We start from the raw sequence: 24952 nt of genomic DNA, 5'->3' as shown, positions 1-24952 counted from the left end.
CCTGCCGATGCAGGCGACACGGGTTCGTGCCCCGGTCCGGGAAGTTCCCACGTGCCGCGGAGCGGCTGGGCCCGTGAGCCATGGCCGCTGAGCCTGCGCGTCCGGAGCCTGTGTTCCGCGACGGGAGAGGCCACAACAGTGAGAGGCCCGCGTACCGCAAAAAAAAAAAAAAAAAAACTAGAGGAGGAAAAATGGATGGTTCTGGAAATTTTGTCTATTTGCATATTAATGAATGTTGTAGCTCACTTGTATTATTACTTTTTTCTGGATCCAAGATGCAGAGCATCCGACAAACATGTTTTACAATAAAAGCAGACATCCTCCTCCCGCTGGATAAACAGTGTCACGAGTGCTTTCCACACAACAGAGTACAGGCATCTCGGTCCTGTTGTGTAAACTGCAGAGTGGTGTGGCAGGAGGGACCGGGGCCTGGGGTGAGTCAGCTGACCAGGCTTTGAGTCCCAGCTCTCCGGGGAACAATGGAGTGGCCCTGGGCATATGTCTTTACCTGGGCCTAAGCTTTCTCATTTTTACGAGGAAGGCCGTGGACTGGATAATTTCTGTGTGCCCTCTTGACTCTAGTTCCTATTTGAGATGGATATTTTATACAAGTATCACGGGGAAGAATGTGAATTGGAACCTCATTTTGAAGGCACTGAACTCCTGCCCTGAGGGGCACCCCGCTGCTGATAAATTTGGTTATCTTTGGCTACTAATTTGGGAACAATCTTAATGTGCATGTGTGTGTGTTTTCTCCCTGCCTAGTCACAACTCATCCGACATGTTACACCTGCCACCACCCTTCACAGGTGAGGAAACCGGGGCATGATGGTTGACAATGACAGACTCAGTGAGGTCCCTTTGAGAGCTTTTGGAAGGTTTTCCCAGCCTTTCCTTAATAAAATAATGTTTTAAATTCTTGGTTTTGAGGATGTGATGACTATCTCATTCCCGCCCTCACGTTTTTAGCTCAGAAGGCAACGTCACTGGTACGCAATGTATTTTTGTTGAGAGAATTATCTGCTTGCTTTAGAAAACGGTTAATTGTTGGACTGTTTTACACAAAGGGGCAGTGATGCTAGAAACGACGTAAACGACTTTCTCTGCTCACCCAACCAAAACCCAAACCAGACAACCACACGGACACATAGCACGCTCATCAGCCATTTCTCCCTGTACCGGTCCAGTCATGATTCAAAGTAAGAACAGCGGATAAATGTGTATCCTAAAGAGGTTAGCGGTACCATTTATATAGTGTAAAGTCATGCAAACCATGCTTGAAAGGAAGCGGCTTCACTGTGGTGACCTGGAGAAGAAAAAGGCCACGAGAAGCCCCAGCCCAGGTGGGGCTACCACGCACATGCACGCGTTTGATGCAGCCACTGGGGATCTCACAGGTACATGGCGGGTGTGAGAGCAAGTGAGCTATACAAAGTCTGTCTACATTACAAGGAGGAGCCAGCCCACGACCCCTTTTAAGTGGGCTTGTTGGAAGGGGTCCATATCGAATCAGAAATACCATCCCCCGTGGACGACAAAGGCATGGAACCACTGGGCGTGAAGGGGTCTGTGTCCGTGTCTGTCTCACCCTCGGCGAGGTACCGTTTCTCCCTCATCCAGCTCGACCCCCCGCTCGGGCCAAACACATAATCGTCTCTGTCTTGGGAGATGCTGAAGCCACTTGGAGAGCGTTCCAGCTCCTCGTGGTTGACGGACATCAGGGACAGGGGCGTGTCACTGTCCCGGGTGATGCTGCGTCTCTGCTGGGGGGAGACCCGGTCCGAGCAGGGACTGGGCAGTTCAGCCCGGGAGTGGTAGCTCCCTCGGGAGTCGAGAAGAGTCAAGATAGGCAGGACGGTGGGCCTTTCCGCATAGGTGGTCGCCGAGGAGGAAAGGGTGGCGTGAAACTTTGCAGAACTGGGTGCCCCTTGGGACAGGTTCATGGGGTCGGGGCCGGCTCTGTCAATGGGCACCTGGTGGAAGCCGCAGGGAGCGTTGGGGGCGCCGGTCTCGGAGTAGTTACAGATGATGGTTTTCAAATCCGAACCCCTGTGGTCCTCCTGCTTCTCCGCCTCCGCTGGCGAAGAGGTCCCCTTGCCCGGGCAGACGTGGGCGACGTGCACCTGCAGCCGCCCCACGTGCTGCATGTGCATATCCACCAGGAAATCCAGCTTCTTCCCCATGTCGTGCACCTGGAAAATACAAGCAACCGTGAATCACTGCTTTCTCCGGACCTGCGGGTAGTTTTATGGGTCGGGAGGATAAACTATAGCATTTACTTTTCAGAAAGGAAGAGGGTTCTTGCAAGTCGTAATCATCATAACAGCTAATTATTTCGTGCCTCTTGATTTTGGGCCTTGTGCAAGGACTCGTGCTAATCTAAAAAAAAAAAAAAAAAAAACACAGGGCGAGGACTTTCCAGAAAGCCGGAAGCAGAGAGATGGGTGGAGGACAAGTTTTACCCGAGGAGGAGGTGGCCTTGCTGCTGCCGTTGGGTCTAGGAGCGGGAGTTCTTGATTTGCAAACATCCCCTTGCAGAAGCATCTAGACTGTTTGTGCACATTTCCCCTACCTGGTGATGTAAGCCCCAAAGATACGAGGGCAGTGGTTAGCGAGAATTGAGCTTCTCAGAACTGGAGACCCTGCCTAGGGGTCTTGGAGGCCAGTGGAAGATACACCGAGATAAGCTGCATCTGTCTGTCCCTCCCTACAAAATTGAGAACGTATCAAAATCTTTGAGTGCACAGACACAAGTGTGCATTCATGTGTGCATGGGATGGTCTTTCCCTGACAGTTCATAACTCACCAGGAAGCGCTGCAGGCAGGTCTACCATCCTCTCTCACAGAGGAAGACACAAAGCGTAGGACTAGGTAATGGCTGAGTTGGTACCCAAGCCTTAACAATAACTAATACTTCTCTAGCAGTTACTATGCACTTTAAAGATATTAACTTATTTAATTTTCATAACAGCCCTCTGAGGTGGATACTGTTAGTCTCTCTATTTTCCAGGTGAGGAAATAGAAGCACAGAGAGATGAAGTAACTCATCAAACATCACAGAGCAGGTAAATGGAAGAGCTGAGATGACAAATAAAAAATTTAAGACGGAAAAGGATATTCCTGATACCAAAAAAGAATAATCATTCAAATTTTCTCTTGCTTCTTCTGCACAGATCCAATTTTAGGTTCTGAATAAAATAAAAAGATGGATAGGAATCCTAAAGGAAATTGACAGTGCTATTTATCTAGTGTAAAGTTGGGCAAACGATCCTGAAATATAAGCTGCTTTACTGCAGAAATGAGAGGTGGGCTACCCAGGGTGCTGTGACTGAATGGGTTTCTTTCTGCCCTGAATGAACCCCACCCACAGCCTGCCCTCCTCCAGGCCCCTTCACACCGGCCACACACTGACCCAAACTTTCCGGGAAGGAGGATTACGAATAAATGCGGAGAAGGTCACCAACGTTCCTTAAACACCAGGAAGTTCGTGGTAACAGTAGCTACCATTTTGTGGAGTGTTTACTGTGTGCCAGCTACTACTGAAGATAATTTACAGGTATCAATTGATTTAATCCTCATGGCAACCTTATGAGGTATTAAAATCCCCATTCTACACACGAGGAAACTGAGACTCAGAACAATTTATTCACTTGCATGTGAGCACCCAAGAAGTAAAGTGCTAAATCGGCGATTTCATTTCCAGATCCTTTTATGAATGGTAGATTCTCAAGTATGTTATCTCCCTATGAAAAAAATGACGTTTGAAAATAAATTTCACATACTTGTTTTTTGGTGAGAGAAAGGAAGGACCTACCTGCCTTTCGACTTTCACAAACTTCCCCATCATGCTTTGGTCTTCAGTTTCGGATGTGGATGGCCTGGCCACATAAGGTTCATTCCTAGGAAAGAGCCCATAATGCTGTAAGATGGTGATATCTGTTTTTGCCTTGCAAGGTCACTTCAGCTAGGTGGGCTGTGGCCCCTGGAACTATCCTTCTCGTGTTCAGGCTGACGTAGTCTGGAAGAGGCCACGCAGCTCTGGAGGCAAATGGGCATCAGGAGAGGCCAGCGTTTTCCTGTCTTCAACAGGGACATCTCATGCTTACCGTGTTTACTGCAGGAAAGTGTGAAGTTTAACCAGTGGACCGCCAGGGAGGTCCTGAAGCGGAATACTAAGCTGCTCTTAGGAAGCTTTGTGTCAAGGTTCATAACGGTGCCCAGAGTGTTTGATTCCTTTAAATTATGTTCCTCGGCCTTTCCGTCTCAGACGACAGGTTGAGGATGGAGTGGGGGAGGGGTTGTCTCATCTCTGAAATTCTACACAGTGGGGACCAATGTTTCAATATTTCATCTGTTTCATTTAGTTAAGACTGGAAAACAGATGTGAAATCTGGAAAATGATGCAAAAGATGATATTCGTAGGTAACAGGATTGAGACGTGTGCTGCATTTGCTCCTTGACCAGGCACAGTTCACATCTGCCTAAATTCCAGTTAGTTTCAATATTGTTCTATGTAGAAGAGACCTTTCAGGGCACCTAGCTATTGCTTGAAACCATTCATGTCTGGCACTTTCTAGGCAGTTGGTTTTTCTCTCTAGGCTACTGACTCCTGCTAAGACCCTGGCCTTAGGGGCTGGTCTTGGGGCTGAGCGATCTTGAATTAAAGCAGATGTCAAAAACTGGTGGCCTGTGTGCTGAATCCAAGCCCACGCGTGTTTTCCTCGGCTTGCACAGGGTTCTAAACATTTAAGCCATCTCAAAAATGGGGAATTGTACATCAAATCTGGATGCGCAGCTGTTCTCGAGAAATCAGACTCTCTGGAAACAGAGGCTCTTCATTGGTAAAATTAGCAACAGCAGAACAAAGTAACAATTACCTCCTTGGGATGGCTCACGTTCACCCCTTGCTATTCTGTCCCCAGGACTGAGGCCAAAGATTAGCTGCTGTGCATTATCCTCCTTACGTTCTTCCTTCTTGAATAATAAGGAGGCTTATTGTGATAAGGTGCCTAATATTTCTTATGCCTACCTCCCTTCACTCATGTTACCTGCCTTTAAGACACCTGGGAATAAAGAACTGTACATTTCTTTGGCAGTGGACTTTCTAAAGCAGGGGTCCCCAACCCACGGGCCACGGACCGCTACCGTTAGGAACCGGGCAGCACAGCAGGAGGTGAGCGGCGGGCGAGCGAGCGAAGCTTCATCGGTATTTACAGCCGCTCCCCATCGCTCGCATCACCACCTGAGCTCCGTCTCCTGTCAGCCTTATGGTGAGTTGTATAATTATTTCATTATATATTACAATGTAATAAGAACAGAAATAAAGAGCACGATAAATGTAATGTGTTTGAATCGTCCCGAAACCATCCTCTCCAACCCCCCGTCCGTGGAAAAGTTGTCTTCTGTGACACCCGTCCCTGGTGCCAAAAAGGTTGGGGACCGCTGCTCTAAAGGACGGCTCCTTGTTCATGAGGGCCTAGCAAAGGACAGTTCTCAAACGTGTTCTGAGGGAGAGCAGAGCTGCTCTGCTGAGGGACACAGCTCTACCTGTGACAATGCTGTCAGGGACCTGACATCTGATTTCCTTCTTGGGCTCTGCGGGTGACGATGCAGGAAAAGCCGAGAGAGCTGACCAGGAATGCCTTGGGCTCTGCTAACATGACGTTATTCTTTCGGTTCCAATAAAGCTCATAAGTCTCCTCTAATTTTATAACTAGGAAACCATTAGTTTCATTTTCAATAGCCATAAAAAGCAGTGTCACCTACAGGGCCTGGGTGGAGGGGCTGCAAGTCTTTTGTCCAGAAACCTCTCAAATGGCCACAGGCCGGAATAGGCTTCAAACTCTTTCTCTTCATCTGCTTTAGGGGAGTGGCAACCTCACCCCACCGTGAAGGAACCCAGCTGAGATCTGGGGATGCCCTGTGGGCTTTGGCACCACACAGCCTGTCAGCCCATGACCACAGGCCCCACCTGGGAGATTGCTGGGATGGGTAGGTGAATGCTGCCCCTTTCTGAGACTTCTTATGTTTTGGAGTAGATGGAGGTCCAGGGCTGAAAATCATATCTATTCTGAAAGAGAGCACACAAAGAGAGGGGATTAAATTAAAAACAGCTTTACATGAAAAGAGAAGGAAGCAATTCATTCTCTTCCTTCTGTAGTCAGCTGTGGGTTTGGAATATAAAGGAGAAGAGAAACAAGAGAGAGGAAGGGGGAAAGGGAAAGGAATAGGTGAGGAGAGGGAGAGAGAGAGAGAGGGAGAGACAGAGAGACAGAAAGAGAGAAAGCATTTATAATCTCAATGTATCATTATCTTTTTTCGGTCCAGGGGTACCGAGAGCATCTCTCTATCCCAGGGGAGAGAGGCAGCCAAACCACTGAGACAGGGTGACAGTTGTGTCTCGTTATTTCTTACAGGAAATGTCATGTGTGCTACAGCCTATCTGGTCTTCCAGCTCTTTTATTCCACCCAAAACATCTAGTTAGGGCGTTTTTCCTTCTAAACCCTAGGCTCTGTTTTCAGCTGTGCCCTCTCTTCTCTGCTGCTTTGCAGGCTTCTCCGACCATTAGAGGGATGGATCCAACACTGGCTCCCACACCTTGCTTCCATTTCTGCTCAAGCCACTAGCTCCCTATCTGCGCCACCCTGAGCACAACAGGAGACAAACGCCCCCCCACCCCCTCCCCTCATCAAGTTGCTGGGCTAGGGCAGGGGCAGGGTGTGGGAGCAGCCTTGAAGGCTTATCACAGGCCTAGGACCGCTAAGACCATGCACCCAGAAGAAGCCATGCCTCACTCTGTCTCTCTGCAAACGCAACCGCTCCTCCAGTGACCCCACCGTGTACTAAATCACCCTTCCTTTCTCTCTGGCCTCCTGCAGTATCAGCATGGCTGGGGGTATGTGATTGGCCCACTTAGGCAGTCAACCTCCCGCTAAGACTCAGAAACTCATGTGCCTGATAAATACCAAACGTGACGACTGTGTGCAAAGGTCCACTCAACGCACATTAAGATGGGCTGATAGCTCTAGAGGCTGGTTTGTCCTAGACATCATGTTCCCTCCTTCCATCTCTCAGAGAGACATATTTGCATAAATAACAGCACGTTAGGCTCAGGACTTGTTCACGCTTCCTTTTGTTCGGCAGGCATTGAGCGCCGATGGTGTGTCCGCCACTATGCTGGGCCGTCACAGTTGGTATTCCATTGATGGATAAAGGAAGGTCACAAGTAAGCATTCTTCCAACCCAACAGCATCGTTAATGGCCAACTCATTCAACATGATGGTCCTGTTAACTCTGCAGGACAACCCAATGGTGAAATATTCAGACGAGAAAACTGAGGTCCAGAGAGGGCCCGACTCACGTCAATTTGAAATCTCACACGGGTCTGAGAATGAGCCTCAGACAGGGCTTTGGCTTCCTGATGTCAGTTCTATGACTTGACATCAAAGTGTCCTTTAGTTGTTTTAAATGATTTTCTTTTTAAAAGGATATTTTTACAATTCATTGAAGATTTGATAAATTTAAAAAGTAGAAAAAAAGTCACACATGGACTCATCACATCAGTAGAGCTACGGTAACCCCTTGGGGGAAGTCTTATTTCTTTTCTTTAGGCTCCTGTAAGGGAGAGTGTGTATGTGTTGTGTATATTTCTGAATAAACGTTATGTGTGTACATTTTTGTAATCATAGTACATAAATAACATAGTTAATATCATCACAAGATCTAGGTAGACTATATATAAATATAATCATACGTATGTCCATATAAGTATCTAAGTGTACTATTAGTAATCATATTATGCATATATATATATTCACTAATCACATAAATTTTTATCTCACTATATACAATTTTAACATGTCATTTGATGGCTGCGTAACTTTTTAATGAGAGCGGTTACCATTATTTTCTTAATCACTCTTTATAGAACGGAGGCAGTGTGGTATGTTACAGAGAATGGGAGTTTTGTAACCAGTTGGATCTGGTTTGACTTCCAGCTCTGCCACCTACTAGGCTGGGTAGTTTTGGGCAAATCCATTGTCCTCTGAGCTTCAGTTTTATCACTGGTAAAATGGCAGCTATAATGCAATACTTAGGGGGTTATAAGGGATTAGAGACATAAATGTAGAGCACCCAGGTGCTTAACAAACATGGAGGCAATTATTGGGAATTGGGAATCAATGCTGCTTCCATATTTTCACTAGCATAAATAACACTTGATGAACTTTTAATTGGGTGAAAATTTATATTTAGAATTAGTCAACTGGACTCATTTTAGGTAATCCCAATTTTGTCGGCAACATCCAAAGCAGCACAGTCAGGGGCCAGTAGCACAGATGCCTTTTTTCTCCCTGAGGCCCGATCAGGGTGTTGATCTTGGCCGTGTCAATGTCACAGAAATTCTTCCCAGCCTGTCTGATCTGGTGTTGGTTGGCCTTGACAGCCACGTTTGATGAACATGTTTGTTCTGAAAATTTCTCCCCTGCACTGTGGCTCAGTGAATGCCTTTCACCCTCAGCTCTAAGGTCTACCTGGCTCTGTCTAATCCCTTAGCAGTCAGGAGAGCACCATCCTCCCAGCTGTGCGTCTCACCTCGTCTGAAGGTACTTTATCCTGGAAAGCATGTCAAGATGTCCGGCAGAATACTGCTCAATCACGTCCTTCACGTCATAAGGCCTCAAAGTCTCCTTGAATTTTTTTTTATAGAGACGGAATTGTAGAATTCTGCAAGGCAAAGTAGAGACATTTGTACATCAAGAGTGGAGAGTAAAGGAAATGATGATACAAGATGAGCAAACCCTGGGGTGGGGGAGGAGAAGAGATCCAAAGAGAAACAACTTGATGAGAAGTTTCAACTCTTGGTCTTGGTTCTACCTCTTGGAAACACACTGAATTAGGCCGGCTGGCGTCTCTCCTTCATGACTACCTCCTTTTACTCATTTGAATAATACATTCATAGTAACAATGAGAGCTAATATTTATTTCACATTCATTACATGCCTGACACTGAGCTAAGGGCATTTTTAACAAGCTGCTAATAGATCAATTCACAGATGATGCAACTGTGGCCGAGAGAGCTTCAGCATCTTCCCAGGGCCATCTAGCTCATAACGTCAGAGTTTCCTTCAAACCCAGGTGTGTATGCGGACAAGGTTCACGGTCCTAACCCTGTGTCACACTGCTTTCTATTTGAGGACAGCTGACATATCCCTTCCTCAATAGCCTCCTTAGTCTTTTGGCTTATGAGCTCCTGGAAGAGAAAAGCTAGCTTCTGTTCCCCGAGTTTTCTCAGGTTCTCAATTAAGTGGGGCACCCAGAGCTTGGAGATGCTGAACCCTCACCTCCATCTTCCTGGAAACCAATAAAGTCATCCTAGGTGATTAATGCTCCTTGAAATTCCCATCACGAGGTCAACTCTTGATGAACATAGTGTCAATTAAAACCTTTAATCATAGGCCAGGTAGGAAACACAGCTTCCCAGGTCCTCCCATCTCATACTTGTACAGGTCTTTTATGTTTTGGCTGCATCGGGTCTTAGCTGTGGCACGCAGGATCTTTGTTGAGGCATGAGGGATCTTTCGTTGGGGCAACAGGTTTCTCTCTAGTTGTGGCGTTTGGGTTTTCTCTTCTCTTCTAGCTGTGGCATTCGGGTTTCTCTCTAGTTGTGGCATTCGGGTTTCTCTCTAGTTGTGGCGTTCGGGTTTTCTCTTTCTTTTCTCTTCTCGCTCGAGCTCAGTAGCATGTGGGATCTTAGTTCCCTGACCAGGGATCGAACCTGAGTCCCCTGCACTGTAAGGAGGATTCTTTACCACTGGATCACCAGGGAAGTCCCATGTACAGGTCTTTTTGATGGTGCATTCAAGGCTCATTTGGTTTGTCACAGCCCATGGCGTCAGCCCCTAAACACTATTTTTGCCTATTGATTGTATATCCAACTCGCCATCCTTTCCCATTTTATGTCATTTTCTAAGCCTGCCCTTTACATAGCTCCATCTAAGGTAGGTATCAGGAACTATGGCTTGCAGGCCAAATCTGACCCACTGCCTGTTTTCGAAAGTAACGTTGTGTTGGAACACAGTCCCAGTCATTCATTTATAGACTGTTTACAGTTGCTTTTAAAAGCACTACAAAATCAAAGCTGAATACAGCGGAGACCTACGGATCATAAATCCTGACATATTTACTCCCTGGCTCTTTACAGAAAAAGCTTGTCAACCCCTGAACTAAGGCATCAATGACAATGCTAAAAAGGCTGGGGCAGAAGCCAGACCATGAAGCATCCCGGCAGAGACCCCCTCGAGCTTGACACAGATTCTTCATTCACTGGCTTTCTCTGAATAAGACCATTCAACCAGTTATGAATCCAGGTAGCTGTGTTTTTGTCCAGCCTCATTTCTGGGACATTGTACAGGATGGGACCATGAGGAAGCAGGTCAGCGGCTTTGCTGAGGGCCACATGTTATAAACTATTGTGCCCCCTGATCTGTTGGACTGGGGGTCTTCTGAAAATATCACGACTCGTTCTCAGAGACTCCGACTTAGTTTCTAGAATTCACTGCCACTATGGCGGAGTGCTTATAAGCCCATATCCTGGTCAAAGTTTTCTTGAAGTAGTAGCATATTTTTATTTCCTTGTGGAATTCAAAACAAAACAGAAATAGCCAGGGTGAATTACAGTCTTGTCTGAAGCAGACAAAAAAAATCCTATCCTTGATGATCTTGTTGAAAATGCTAATTAAAAAAGAACTAGATGGATGAAGACAGACGGAAGAAAAAAGCTATTTTGAGTAAGAAGCCTATGAAAGAAAACTCCATGTCAATACACCCCTGCCTCCCCAACATCCTTTAAAATAAATGGTGGCTGAAGCCAGACAAGAGGGGGACAGTTGGAAACACTGTCAGGGGCCTGTGGAAGCATTTTTATAAAACGGAGAGCAAGAGTCTCCCAGGATGACCTGCTAATGTAGCCGCTCCCTTAGAATTGACATAGTCTCTGGACTTGACTCAGGGGTTACTCGAGGGATCGTCTGCCCACCTTCCCAAAGCCCAAGAGCACTTTACAAAACCGCATCCTGTGGGAGCTGAGCTGGGGCCTCGGGAGGCCCACAGGTAAGGAGGAGGGGGCGTTACCTGACGGCTCGGATGGCGGCCTTCAGGGTGGGGATCATGTCTTCGATGAGGAAGTCATTCCCGTAGCCCCTGTCTTCTGCTATGGGGTCGGCCGTCCCGGCATCTGGGAGGGAAGGAGACACATATCAACGGCAGGCCACAGTACTCGGAAAGGCTCGGGGACCTGGTTCGGTCACAGCCATCCAAACTCAACCTCCTGAATCTCCATTCCCGTTTCAGAAACCCCGACGCGTTCTCCAGTTGTGACATCATTCAGACTTTCTCCTCATCTCCCTTCCGTTATCCAGAAGTCTGAGTCAGAGGTGCCTGTAGGTCAGGACTGTTGCTGGGGGAGAAGGCTAGGATGGAGGTGATGTGAGTTCCAGGGTTCCGGAGTGGCCCTTTGGAGGCAGCAAAGGGACACACGTGGGTGTTTATCAGACAGACCGGGTTTAGATTCTTGCTCTGTCGGTCATTATCCTTGCGACCTTGACTTGGGGGGTGGTCACTTTCTGAGCCCTACGCATCCTCCCTTTTCGTAAGTGAAAGGGGCACACAGATGTATTGCTCCTACAGCCCCCACGGGGCACTTTTCCAACACCTCTTCCCACCCCTGGGGGTGCTGAGTTCCCCAGGTGTCCAGATCACTCTGCACCTGGCCCCTCTCCATCCTTCAAGGTGACCTCCATGGCAATGCACTCATCAGGGCCACCCTTAGGATCCATGGCGGTATGTCCCAAGGCTCCCTGGAGGCGATGTCCAGACACACGTGGTGACCCTGGCCCAGGAGAACAGCTAACGTGGGCCCTCTGCTCTTGGAGTGAGTGCAGGGACCTATCACAGCCCAGGGGCTGAGGATAAGACAAGTGAGAAGCTGATTCAGGGCAGTAGGAAAGGGCTACTTTGTAGACTGCAGGGTTCTTCCACAGGGAAGGGAGGGAGGGAGGGAGGGAAGGAAGGAGGGAGGGAAGGAGGGAGGGAGGGAGGGGGAGGGAGGGAGGGAGGAGAGGAAGGAAGAGGGTGGGAGAAGGTGACATGGAGGAGACAGGGTGAGGAAGAGGAAGGGCGTTACCTTCAGAGCTCTGCCAGAAAGCGTACGCTTTCATGCGGAAGGCGGTGCGGAAACGCTCTTTATTGTTTGAGCCAACAGGCTTTGGTTCTTTAGAAGGACTTTCTTCTATGGCATCTACATTCAGAGGGGTAAATAGCTTTCCTTTAGTATTGCTACCACGAGGATTAGAAAGGCGAACCCGATCCAAGAGACCCAGCTTTTGGCTACAAAATAAGCAAAAGTGAACAATTTTCCTCCTTGAGTGCAGGCTTTCGCAACTTCCCGTCCCTCTCCATAAAGACGCGCACATCCTCCTCTACGCGGGGAGTGGGACTCGCGCCTCCAACGCTCAATCTGACTGAGCGGCTTGGAATGGGACAGGGCTTGGTTCAGATCCTAGCGCGGCAACTGACTAGCTATTACACCTCAGGCGCGTTTCTCTGAATTTCAGTTTCTTCACATGCTTAAGTGCAGCTTAAACGAGATCCAGGATATAAAATGCCAGCCCGTAGTAGCAGGCAGCAAAGCGTCATTCCTCCTCCACTCCCATCTCCTCTGCATCAGTAACTTCCCTTGTACCACTCCGTGGTGCCCAGATAGTGACTCACAGAGGCAAAGCTTTGTCGAGTGTTCCTTGAACAGAACCGAATGACATAAATGACATAAAGCAAGTACCCTAACCTGGTGTCCACAGACACCCCGCCATGCACAGAACCTTGGGGGAGGTCCATGAGCTTGGATGGGAAAAACAGTGCATTTTAAATTTACTAATTAGATTTTAATTCACTAATCTCAAACTGAAAATTAGCATGTCTTTCAATTATGAATGTATGAATAAACCCCAGTAATATCGTCAATGCCCCAGCCATAGCCTGTGACTTTCCACAACAGAAATCACAGGTCATTTTATATCCTGTTATCTCCAGGTATTGCCATGCTCGTCACTGCTTTGAAATTATGGTCGTATTCAACCTGCCACTACATCATGCCATTAGATTCATCACAAAGAAGCACGTCTACGACCGCGTCTCAAAAGTTTAAATATTTTGGTAAGTACATTTCAACATAGTCAGTTTCAGCTTCTTTTGTAACTGTCTGCCTTTTATTTATGGATTCAGAGTTGTTACTCTGAGAAAGGGTCCCTGGACTTCATCGTACTGCCAAAAGTCTTCTTGGCACAAAAAACAGTTCATGAGTCCAACAGAAAGTTGCCCTGGTGCAGAAACCATCTAGGTGTCCTCGGGCAAATCTGTGACCTTAACCAGCCTCAGTTACCTCAACTTTAAAACAGGGATAAGCATGTCCCACTTCACTTGGTTGCAGTGGGCTCATGCCTGTCCAGGATTTGGCATGGAGCCTGGGATACAGTAGGTGCTCTATAAATAGTAATTTCTCCCTGTTTCTTAGCCTCTGCCCCTCACCTGAGTGGGCACAGGAGGGAAGTCCTTTTGTGTGGTACAGACCAGAGTACAGACCGGTGCTTGTTTCACACATCAATACACGCAGCTCAGCTGCGTTCTCCCCATCACCCACACGGGGCTTGGTACCCAGCAGGTGTGCACGTACTTGTGGGAGAAATGAGTGAACAAATGAATATGAATATGGGTGGTCAAGTCAGCTTTGCATCAGCCTGAGATAACTGAGTATTTCTGAAGTCTGCGTCTGGTTAAGACAGCCATGTGCTTCGTGCCAGAAGCTGCTGCCATCTTTGTGGCTTGGGGTGGTGAGGAGGTCCTGGCGTTGGAGCTGCAGAGGTGGGAGCACCTCGTGCCGAGCAGGTGCCTTACGCTCTCTGAGCACCGGCTCCTCATCTGTTAAGTGGGCCTAACAGCACTTTGCTTAGGAGAGATTTGGGGAGCATTACATATGATAATGTCTCTAATGCTTCTTGTCTTCAGCCTGGCATAGAGGAGGCACTAAGAAGCATTTGATTAATGAATGAACCAACAAGTGGATGAGTCATTGTTACACCTGACTCCTTCTGGACTGTTCTCTCTCGCCCGCCATTGTTACATGAATACATGTACATGCCCAGAGTAAATTCAGAGAAATGCCAGTACTCAGATGACTCCATCTTTCCTGAGCTGGTCAAAGTTTTCAGAGTGGTTTCCTGACCAGTACTAGGTAAATGACTAATGAGAATAAATCAGGGTCCAGGGGCTAAAAATACTGAACAAGGCAGGAAGTCAACTGAACACACAGAGAAGGCTTTCCTAGCCATGAGCTAAGGAAAAAGGGGACTTTAGGTCAGTCACTTCTCAGGCCCTCTGCTTCCTGGCCCCTGCCTACCTGTCTTGCTATACCGCCAAGCAGATCCATCATTCCATCCATACCAAGCCCCTTGTCCATCCCTAAGTCCCCTCCTGCATGCCTTGGTGCACTCAGCCATGCCCTTTCTTGCCTTCTCAGTTGACCTCATTCCCAGCTGCCCTTTAAAACTGCCCACGGGTCCCCTCTTGGAAACTAAGTTCTCCCCATCTGCTCCAAAGACAGGCTGTGTTTTTCTCCATCTCCGTGTTTAGTACACAGGGTAGAGGCTGTACATTCCCACACCCGCCTGCCCCACTCGACTGTGTAGTCCTGGCAAAGAAAGGACTCTGCCTGGTTATCTCTGAACCCGCCCCACAGCCTTGCTCAGCACAGCCTGATGGTCAGGACTTTGGGGCAAAACTGGCCTGAGGGGAAACGTCCTAAAAAACACGTAACCTAGGACACAGAACTCATGCCGTCTGGCCCTCAACTTCTTCACGGCACAGTGATGAGGACCAGCCCATGTTACATGTGGTTGTGGAAGGGTTAAGTGAGGGAATACGTGTAAAGTGCTTAGCCGACTGTCTGGGATGCGGATGTGAGAAGCTTTCAATAAATGCTGCTGTCACCATTATCTCGGTAAATAATCCTCTTCCTACAGAAGCAGTAGAAAGCTAATGACATGTGTGAAAAAGATGGATAAAATTTCCTGAGCCACGAAAAAGTGTTTTTTTTTTTTTTTAAATGAACTGAGATGACTTCTCAGGATTTATGTATGATTTTACAGTACTTCTTCTTAATGCTAGTCTCAAACACTCACCATTGTCACAGAACTTGACCTCGGCAGGAGATAAGTGTATGAGAAGCTTAATTTTAAACTAAGCAAGACAAAAGGAAAAAAGTAATGGCAGCCACTTTGTCCTGATTTGAAATCTCAGGATAACTGCTGACTATCAGATAATGAAAGAAGTCTCTTGGTTCTGTCTCTGTTGGGATTTAGGATTCGCTTGTTTGGCATATTTAAATGTTTCACTGCAACTTCTAACAGTCTGAATTGCTTTGGCTATGTTCACTTAATACCCCATTGGTCACAGAGATCGTTTTATGAGAGATGGATTCTGACAGCATTAGGAATCCAGATGCGTTGGGCACAAGTCAGAAGCCTCCGCTCTGAATTACGGCCATTGAGCCTAAGAGGCTTACGGAATTCTTTCTCCAGCAAAGTGGGTGATCAGCTTACTTCTTAATTGTGTTGCCTGAAATCCAAGACCCCAAAGGATAATCAAATGCAAGGCAAAGTTCATCCTTGAAACTCAAAACCCATCTCTGCCCTTCTCCGTATGGATTTCTAGTGCATGATTCAGGCCGTGTGTTTGGAGGCCATGCCAGGTCTCGCAAGAAAAGCTCTCCTTGAAGCTGACATCAGATTCCCTCGGAAAGCCGGCGTCCCTGATTTGTTAAGTGCAGACAAATGATTTCCAAACACGAATTGGGAAAACTGGAAATAGAGACTAGGAATGGCAAAAGTAAAATCAAGGCTGTTCTTTCCTGGCAAAGTTGTTCAGTCCCTGCCCTGGGCTCCTGCCCCAGGGAACTCTTAAGTTGTGTTAAACTCCATGCAGTTCCCTGATTTCACACTTCCCAGCCTTGGCACAAGTGGTGACCTGTATAGCCTTGGCACAAGTGGTGACCTGTATCTAGGAAAACCTTCATCCCTTCTTTTATCCAAAAGACCGACTTTTTGCCTGAAACTTCGTCTAAATATCAGTCCCAAGGCACACTTGCACTCTTGGTCCAATTAGATATCCATTCACTGTGCTTTCTTAAAGACTTTTCTCAACCACGGCACTTGGCCACCATGATGAAATCTCTGACTTTCGAGGGACTCTCTCTCTCTCTCTCTCTCGTTTTGCTCCCAGTGGACATTTGGCAATGTCTGGAATCGCACTTGATTGACATAACTTGGAGAGTGCTACTGGCTTCTAGTGGGTCAAGGCCAGGGATGCCGCTAAACTTCCTACAATGCACACAGGGTAGCCCCACAGCAAAAACTTATCCCACCCGAAAAGTCAACGGAGCTGAGCATAAGAAACCAAAAGCGTAAGCTATTTGTTCAGAAACTGTACTTTGTCTAATGATCCAGCATCTGACACAGTGCCTGGCACATAGTAAGCACTGAAAACACTGTTATGATGTTGGGTGAAAGAAGGAAGGAATACTAATATTGGACCTTCTGATTAAGAAAATGAGCCCAGCTTCAGCTGAGGAAGGATGTGCTGTAGAGTGGAAAGAGTGTTGCCTTTGGGGGAAGAGAACTGGGTTCAAATCGCTGCCCAGGAGTTAATATTTTTTAACTTGGGTAAGGCATTAACTCTCTCTGATTCCATTTTTTTTTCACCTGTAAAATAGAGCTAATGTTATGTATTTATTCCACAAAAATGTGTTCTACACCTTGAAAATGCTAGGCTCTTGGTAACTTGCTAAGGTAATAGTTGTGACTAAAACAGACATGGTTTACAGCCTCCAGTGAGCTTACAAGAAGGTCAAGAAATCACACAGTAGGCAAACAGATATATATGTTGTTGGAAATCTGACCAGTGTCAATGAAGAAAATGTTGCCTGTCAGATCAGTAAACAAAGGATGTTGCAGCCATCAAGCTATCACATTACAGCTGCCCCAAAGGTGAACACTGAGGGACCTCAGGAGAGAAACACCGTGCCCTCCAAGGTGTACTCAGAGGGGACTCAGGATGAGAAAGCACCACATACCGGCCCTAGAGAGCTGAGGGGCACATCAATGGAATGATTTCAGTGAGCCCAGACTTTTGCATCTTCCCGTACATAGAAAAGCGCTAAATTCCTTAACCTGAGATACCTGGTTTTCTTTAATGAACAGTAAACTTTCGATGTTCTGACCACCTGGTCTTTGGGGCAGAAACTCCTATATATGCTGGATGCTCTCTGGAACGGTCCCTCAGAGCGATCTGAGAGGCTGCGTCCAGGGCTGAAGTCCTCAGAAAGTCTGCCGAATAAAAAGCGATTCTCAACTTTTAGGTTGTGCATTTTTTTCAGTCAACACCAGGAAACAAAGAGAGTGCAGTAACGGAGAGTATCAGGCGGTCACCTTAGGTAGGGTGGTCAAGGAAGGCCTCTGGGGCGGATGGGAAGAACAATTAGAGAACCAGTCTCAGTGGTCCAGGTTCAAAATGATGGTGCTTCAGACATGGAAGCTAAGACCGGAAGAGCAAGAAGAAGCAAGACTTCAAAGGAGAGGAGGTGAGAGCTCTCCAGGCAGAAGACTCGCACGTGGGTGCAAAGGGCGTGAGGACCGGTTTGTGCCACTGAAGGGAGCGCACGTGACCAAGAATACGTGAGTGGGGGACAAAGGGCAAGATGGGATCAGAGGCCAGGTCGGTCAGGGATTTTTAGAAATCGAATTCGAAAATAGGAAGAGGAAAATAGGAATTTCTACTTTGTTCCAGGTCTACCTGGAGACACCCAAAGAGTTTTAAGATGGAAAGAGGATATCAACTTTGCTTTTAAGAAGAATTCACATGTTCATAGCAGCACTGTTCACGATAGCCAAAAGGGAGAAACCACCCAAATGTCCGTGGATGGAAGAATGAATGAATAAACAAAATGCAGTATAAACATACGATGGGGCCTTAAAAAGGAAGGAAATTCTGACACGTGCTACAACGTGGATGACCCTTGAGGATATCATGCTCAGTGAAATAAGCCAGTCACAAAAAGACAAATGCTGTATGATTACACTCATATGAGGTGTCTAAAGTAGCCAAACCTGCAGAAACAGGAAGTTGAATGGTGGTTTTCAGGGGCTGGAGGGAGGAGGAAATGAGGAGGAGCTGGTGTTTAATGGGCGCAGAGTTTCAGTTTTATACGACAAAGAAGTTCAGGAGATTGGTTGCACAACAATATAAATATATTTAACAGTACTGAGATGTACGTTTAAATATGGTTAAGACAGTAAGTTTTATGCGTATGTTACCAAATAAAATTTTTTTTTTTTAAAAAGGAACACCGTGGCTGCTCCACGGAGAATGGATTGGAGGAAAGCAAGGAACAAACGAAAGACCGAAGAAGATGCCGCTGAAGTCTTCTAAGCTGGTGGCTTGGACGTGCGTGACTGCAGTGGGAAGGAGGAGACCCGCGCTTGGACATTTATTTTGGAGAAGAACCACAACAGTCTTCCTTGATGGATTCTATGTGGCCATGAGGGAAAGGGACGGGTAAGGCACCACTCCTGGGTTTCTGGCTACACAAATGGGTGGGTGGGGACACCATTTTTTTTTTTTACAGTGATGCCATTTTTTATTCAGTTGAGAAAAAGGAGCAAAACTGGTTTGGAGAAGAAATCGGAAGTTGAGTTTGGCAGTCCCTCGTCTTCACACACATACACACCTGATACGAGACTGTGGTGCGAAGCGGATTTTAGTAAACGGTGAGGATTTGCCTCACAACTCAAACAACTTAAGTTGAATATTAGACATCACTCTTAAAGTACCTTTGGAATTTGGAGTAGAAAAATATAAATAAGTTTTGGTTTGTATGTGCTAAAGAAACACTGGAAAGATACCTAAAAACTGAAAAAGATTATTTATCGGGGGATGGGAGGGTGGAATGGGGTAGACAGGGACGGAAGTTGTACTAAGATGTTTCACTGTTTGCCTCTACATTATTTTGACTAATGAACCATGTAAATTTTTTAAAAAAACTTAAAATTAAAAAATCATTTAGACTCTCTCCATTGGGAAAATTTCTCAGTGGTTATACCTTCCTGCGGGATTCTGAATCCTCCTCTCCCCTCCCATTTCTCCTCCTTATATACTCCCTCCAGGGTTGAGTCCTCCTCTTCCAATCTAGATTCTTCTCACTTCCAATTCAGTTAAACTCTCTCTTGTCTCTACTCTCACACGCAGCTCTTGGGCCCACTTTTGCACATTAAGAACTTATAAAAGTGTTCATATGAACAAAATACAAAGAGAACCTTAGAAGTGGTACATTTAAATACAATTCTTGCCCTTCCCATCCAGGATACAGAATAAGATGAGCTCGTGGGGAGGAGGTGTCAGTGAGGCTGTGATATCAGAGAGAAGTTGGAAGGGAGACAACCCAATAGGTAAGGTTAAAAAATATCAGAGGCAAATAGTGCTTAGTAAACAACTTTGCTTGGGACCAACTTGACTATATTCTCTGCCTCCTTATGCCATCTTTGTTGGACATGTGTGTCCTGGATAAGCTAAAAATATGTTTTTTTTAAAAAACAAAAAAACAAAATTTGAGCATGGGACAAGTTACTTTTAGGAAGACTGAGAGGCATCCTGTCAAACAAATAGTTGGGGACCTTATCTTCCTTATTCATAGCTATATTCCCTAAAAGGGCTTCTGGTACACAGGAGGGTCTTAATAAATATTCATTGAATAGGTGGATGGATGGATGAACAGATGGATGATGATGGATGGATGATGGATGATGGATGGGTGGATGGATGGATGGTTGATGGATGATGTATTATAAATGATGGATGGGTGGAAGGACAGATGGACGGATGATGGATGGATGATGGATGATGGATGGGTGGATGGACAGATGGACGGATGATGGATGGATGATGGATGATAGATAGTTGGATGATGGATAAACCAAGAGTACGGTGTCACTGCAGCCAAGAGTACAGTGTCACTGCAGCCAACAGAACAGTCTTTTGAAGAAATGGTCAGTCTGTCTTGTTCTGTTTGTTCAGCTCAATGAGCACAAACTGGGTAACCTGCACAGGGCAGCCAATCCCACCTACGGGAGTTAAAGCCCTAATTTTGTCCCTTCTCTTTTTCATTCTTTCTTCCTTCCATCTTTACACATGGGAAAGGTAGAGCCTACACAAGATCAGCAGCCCCCTTTTAGAAGGCTCCTTTAGCACCTTGGTCTACCCTGAAGAAGGCAGAGAAAGCATAGAGAGAATAAAAATCTGTCTCCATCCACGTGCCAAACCTTTGAGGCTTTGGTGCCCTGTTTTTCTCTCTGAGAAAAAAACTGTGAATGAAAGTTGCTATCTCACCTATGTTTCTTTTTCATTAAAATGAGAAATCTTAATTGAGAATTAGATGACAATGAAAATGGAGTGGTCGTCAGCATCCTGGTACTTCGCGGTAGAGCTAGGAGAACTCAAATCCTTTGTTTCTAGCTACGATATTAAATTCCTCTGTAGAGAAATGAAGACTCATTTATTTAGGCATTTTGCACATTTTTCTCGGGGCATCTGCATGCTGTTCTTTTTTTTTTTTTTTTTTTTTTGCTAACATCTTTATTGGAGTATAATTGCTTTACAATGGGGTGTTAGTTCTGCGTGCTGTTCTTTACTGACCTAATGAGTTGGCGTTTCTAGAGATTTCTCATACAGAAATAGATGGCCCATGAAAAGATTACAGGCCTAGGGACTCAGTGCTTGTTAGTTGGAAGGATGAAAGAATGAAGGAGGCAAGGAACAAAATTAGAGCCCTAATCCCTCCCCCAGCCCCGTGTAAAGCCACTCAGCCCTTAACAGTCAAGTCAAAGGAAAGCACCTCAGGGATCCTCTCCTGATGTGTTGTTCCAGGTAGAACTGAGATTTCCCTTCCTCTGCTCTCCTTCTCTGTACTCCTGTGTCTGTAATATCCCCATACCAGCACCCTCCACACTACATTGTTCTTTTTTGGTTGACATATCCACCTCCCCCATCAGACTGCGAGTGCCTCCCCCATTACACTGTGAGTCCCAATTCCCTGGGAACCTCTAGGGCCTGAGGCAAAGCAGGGCTCTTAATGTTTGGGTTATGGAAGGAAGGAAGGGAGGGAGGGAGGGAGGGAGGGAGGGAGGGAAAACCATTGCCAAGCTAAGATTCAAACCTATGCTGATCTGACTCCTAAGCTGGCCTCACAGCATGTGGAAAAGATCCTCGGCAAAGAAAACCCAGAAATGTGGGTGTCAATCAGGATAATGACAGTAATAATAATAATAAAAGCAAACCTTATGTAGTATTTGCCAGGTTAAGGCTCTATTCACACCTAATCCTTACAATAGCCCTAGGAGGTAGGTATTCTTACTATGACCATTATATAGATGAGAAAACTGAGGCACAAAGGTTTGGCAATGTGCCCAATCATACTGTCAAAAAATCTTCCAAGTGGCCTGTAACTCACATTATCTAATGTGGCAAAACAATGCGGGACCAGTTCTGCTTCTGTGGCCACAAACTCACAACACACAGGAAGTGGCTTAGGAATCCCTTGGTCCGACTTCTGCCTTCTAGCGATGAGGCAGCCAAGGGCCAGGGGGCTGGTGGTTCCTAACGGACTGTCTGGGCTGAGGAAGGAAAACGGTGGATAAAGCAGGGACCAGGAGGTAGGGTCATGATAGGACTGCCTCCTGGGCTGTAGGAAGAACATTGTGATTTAAAAATAACCCTGATATATTGATCTGGTTCACTCTCATCTGGACAGGTTTGCAAAGTCAGCTCTGCTGAGCTCAAGGATCTATTTGTTTCCTCTGATCCAGTTTGTCTGGGGATCTATGAGCACGATTCCAGAACACTTGCAGCTGGTGCTCCGAGGACGCGCGGACTCACACATTGATGCAAGAGGGAGGAGCTGTATGGTTTTCTGTGTTGGTTTCCTGAAAGAATTATTTTTCCCATGTTTCCAAATCTCATGGATGAATAATATACCAAATGAGCAAGAGTAATCTCTGGTGAGCATGTACTTCTGCTGGACCACAGGCGTCATTCCGAGCAGCCTATGAGGTTAGTACTATTATTATCCCCTTCCACATATAAGGACATGAGGACACAGAGAGGTTGCGTAAGTTGCGCAAGATCACACAGCTAATAAGCAGAGCAGCCAGTTTTTGAAGTCTGATAGTCTAACTCTGGAGTCTCTGTCTCAGCCCCTATTGCTATGACTATCTCCTAATTCTACCACCTGGTTATTTCTGGTCCCTTGTTTAAGAGGAGAGCGGACCACAGATCTGGAGGGAGCCAGGCGCACAGGATCAGATCTCAGCCCCTGTGCAGGTTGTTTCCCCTTGCTGAGCCCCGGCACCTTCATCTGCATGGGGGACACTGAAATATAGCTCTCATAAACGTCCATCTCAAAATCACATATCCTAGGTCTGCTCAGACAGCTTCCCACCACATGCAGACCCATCACATTTACCTTTTGCAAATGTAGAGAGTTGAATGTCCCCCTGCAAAAGCTATGTTCAAGCCCTCATCTGATACCTGTGACTGTGACCTTACTTGGAAATAGAGTCTTGGCCGATGTACTCAGTTAAGATAAACTCCTGCTGGAGGAGGGTGGGCACTTAATTCAATGAGTAATGTCTTTGTAAGTGAAAGGAGAGGGAGGTTTGGATACAGAGACATGAATATACCCAGAAGGAAGAAACGTATGTGTAGATGGAGGCAGAGAATGGAGGTGATGGGTTACAAGGTCAAGGGATGCCAAGGAGTACCAGCAACCACCACACGTGAGGAAAAAGCAAGGAAGGATTCTCCCCAGAGCCTTCGAGGAGTACGGCCTGATGACACTTTAAGTTTGGACGTCCAGCCGCCAGAACAGTGAGAGAATACCTTTCTGTTGATTTCAGCCACCCAGCTTGTGATAATTTGCTGTGGCGCCGTGGGAGGAAACTAACACAGCAGACAATGAGGGCTTAGTAGATACACATGCACTGTTTTCAGACGGATGGAGCCAAGTCAGGGACCGTGACACATCCTCGTGTGCTAAGGGATGACGTGCTCATGGGTAGTGAGGAGACTACATGAAGGGTAGGGGGAACCACCCTTTCCTGTATTTTGGCAACATCATAAAAATGGAATTTCCACACTCTTAGAAGAACTAGTAAACCTCTAGCCTTCTACTGGCTTTTCCCCACGGCAGGAGATGAGTTATCTGATCGGGTCACACTGAGTGTGTAATCGCCGCTGGGTCCATTTTCTTGGTTGGGTAGGCTTCCATACGAAAGGGCAGCACCGTATTCAAGGTCAAGGAGAGAATGGTCTCTCTCTCCTGCTCTCAGTGACCCACAGGGTCAGATAGGCCATGGCCCCAGGTGGCTGGCTGGGAGAGTCTCTGCTCTGAGCATGTGCTGGTCCCAAGGCCAGACTTACCGTGAAGTGTTACAAAGCTCACTGCTGCCCCAGGGCCAATCCTGCTTCATCCAGCAAATGTAGCCCGTATTTCGATCCTTTCCTGTCTCCTCTGTCTATGTCTCAATTAGTTCATAATTCAGAGAGAAAGGGGTGTTATAAATAGGCAACCCCCAATATTAAAAAAAAATGGAGACTAAGTCCTTAGGACATGCCAGGGATCACTCTGAGATTAAAACTGGTCCAAATCTGTTACTCTGTAGCCTGGGAGCAGTGCTGCAGGGTCTGGATGGCAGGAGAAAATACATATAGCTATGGGATTGGGTCCAAGGCTCTTATTTTGCTCTGGGTAAATAATTTTCTCATCAGTAAAACTGGGGGATTAGATTAATTGATCTCTAAATTCTTGTACACCTTTAGTAGTCATGGATTCTAGGGCATGGAAGATTTATTGCCAACATCATCCATCACACTGTGAGATGAAATTCATATGGCTGACGTCACAGGGAGAAGGAAAAATGTGAATTACAAGGTCTGACTAAACACTCCTTGATGCCGTAGAAGACTCTGGGTCTGTGCCTTTCCCTGCCTGCACAGCCCCCTCGCATGGCTGGGACTCCAGCTATGTGAGCCAAGAAAGCGTAGAAGAAAACAACACACAAAAGGGGACACCTGCAGTGACTGATTCTATGACTGTTCCCAACAACTGTGGAGACCAGCAGAGTTGGAGCCGGTCCAACCAGCTCCAACTATGGAGCCAGACCAGCTGGATCCAAGTCCAGCTCTTGCTACTTTATTAGCTGTATGACCTTGTGCAAGTCACTTACCTCTTTGAACCTCAGTTTTCTCATCTGTAAAATGGGGATTAAAAATACTACCTACCTTCTGGGGTGGCTAGGAGGGGCTAGATGTGCTTAGAACTGTAGCTGGCAAACAGTAGGCATTCTTTATAAGTAAAGGTTATCATAACTTGAATTCTTTGATCCAAAGAATGATCCTTACTAAGGTTGACAGGTTTGCAATGGGAAGGACATAATAATGAGATAGGAGATAAAGATGCATGGGACAAATTTCTTCCCTCTCCAAAGACCGATACAGAGGAGAAGAAACCTGAAGGCTGCTGTTCACAGTGAATCGTTTGAAAACACAAAGTGAGCCATTGGGCCCAGGCAAGCAGTTACCGTCAACACAGCTACCTGTTCTGCAAATTCAAAAAATGCTGGTTTCGGGCTTCCCTGGTGGCGCAGTGGTTGCGCGTCCGCCTGCCGATGCAGGGGAACCGGGTTCGCGCCCCGGTCTGGGAAGATCCCACACGCCACGGAGCGGCTGGGCCCGTGAGCCATGGCCGCTGGGCCTGCGCGTCCGGAGCCTGTGCTCCGCAACGGGAGAGGCCACAGC

At 46.6% G+C, this 24952-nt stretch overlaps 1 protein-coding gene and 1 long non-coding RNA gene across 5 annotated transcripts in view; one reads left to right on the top strand and one right to left on the bottom strand.

Annotated features, from left to right (window-relative positions):
* Positions 1–24943, top strand: part of LOC114487858 (uncharacterized) — a 33201-nt gene extending 8258 nt beyond the window's left edge. For both annotated transcript variants that reach the window (XR_008619479.1, XR_008619478.1), the window contains 9 exons: positions 276–1199; positions 3011–3065; positions 5097–5270; positions 5866–5991; positions 6553–7226; positions 13088–13210; positions 18448–18661; positions 18752–18873; positions 21964–24943. This is a non-coding gene — a long non-coding RNA (uncharacterized lncRNA). The remainder of the gene's footprint in view (positions 1–275; positions 1200–3010; positions 3066–5096; positions 5271–5865; positions 5992–6552; positions 7227–13087; positions 13211–18447; positions 18662–18751; positions 18874–21963) is intronic.
* The window catches only part of KCNQ3 (potassium voltage-gated channel subfamily Q member 3), a 30873-nt gene continuing 7140 nt past the window's right edge, over positions 1220–24952 (bottom strand). The window contains exons 2-7 of one of the 3 annotated variants that reach the window (XM_028500384.1): positions 12183–12385; positions 11132–11234; positions 8594–8725; positions 5972–6070; positions 3815–3899; positions 1220–2192 (exon numbers count right to left, since the gene is read on the bottom strand). In XM_028500384.1, coding sequence (XP_028356185.1) covers positions 1476–2192; positions 3815–3899; positions 5972–6070; positions 8594–8725; positions 11132–11234; positions 12183–12385 — 1339 coding nt within the window. In that variant the 3' untranslated portion in view covers positions 1220–1475. Of the gene's footprint in view, positions 2193–3814; positions 3900–5971; positions 6071–8593; positions 8726–11131; positions 11512–12182; positions 13092–24952 lie in introns of those variants that run through there. The other 2 variants (XM_028500383.1, XM_055091147.1) reach the window with 2 other exon arrangements.

The sequence above is a fragment of the Physeter macrocephalus genome, chromosome 15 (assembly GCF_002837175.3).
Source record: "Physeter macrocephalus isolate SW-GA chromosome 15, ASM283717v5, whole genome shotgun sequence".
Taxonomy (NCBI): Eukaryota; Metazoa; Chordata; class Mammalia; order Artiodactyla; family Physeteridae; genus Physeter; species Physeter macrocephalus.
The sequence above is the reverse complement of the archived record's forward strand: the minus strand, read 5'-3'. Positions and strand labels throughout refer to the sequence as shown.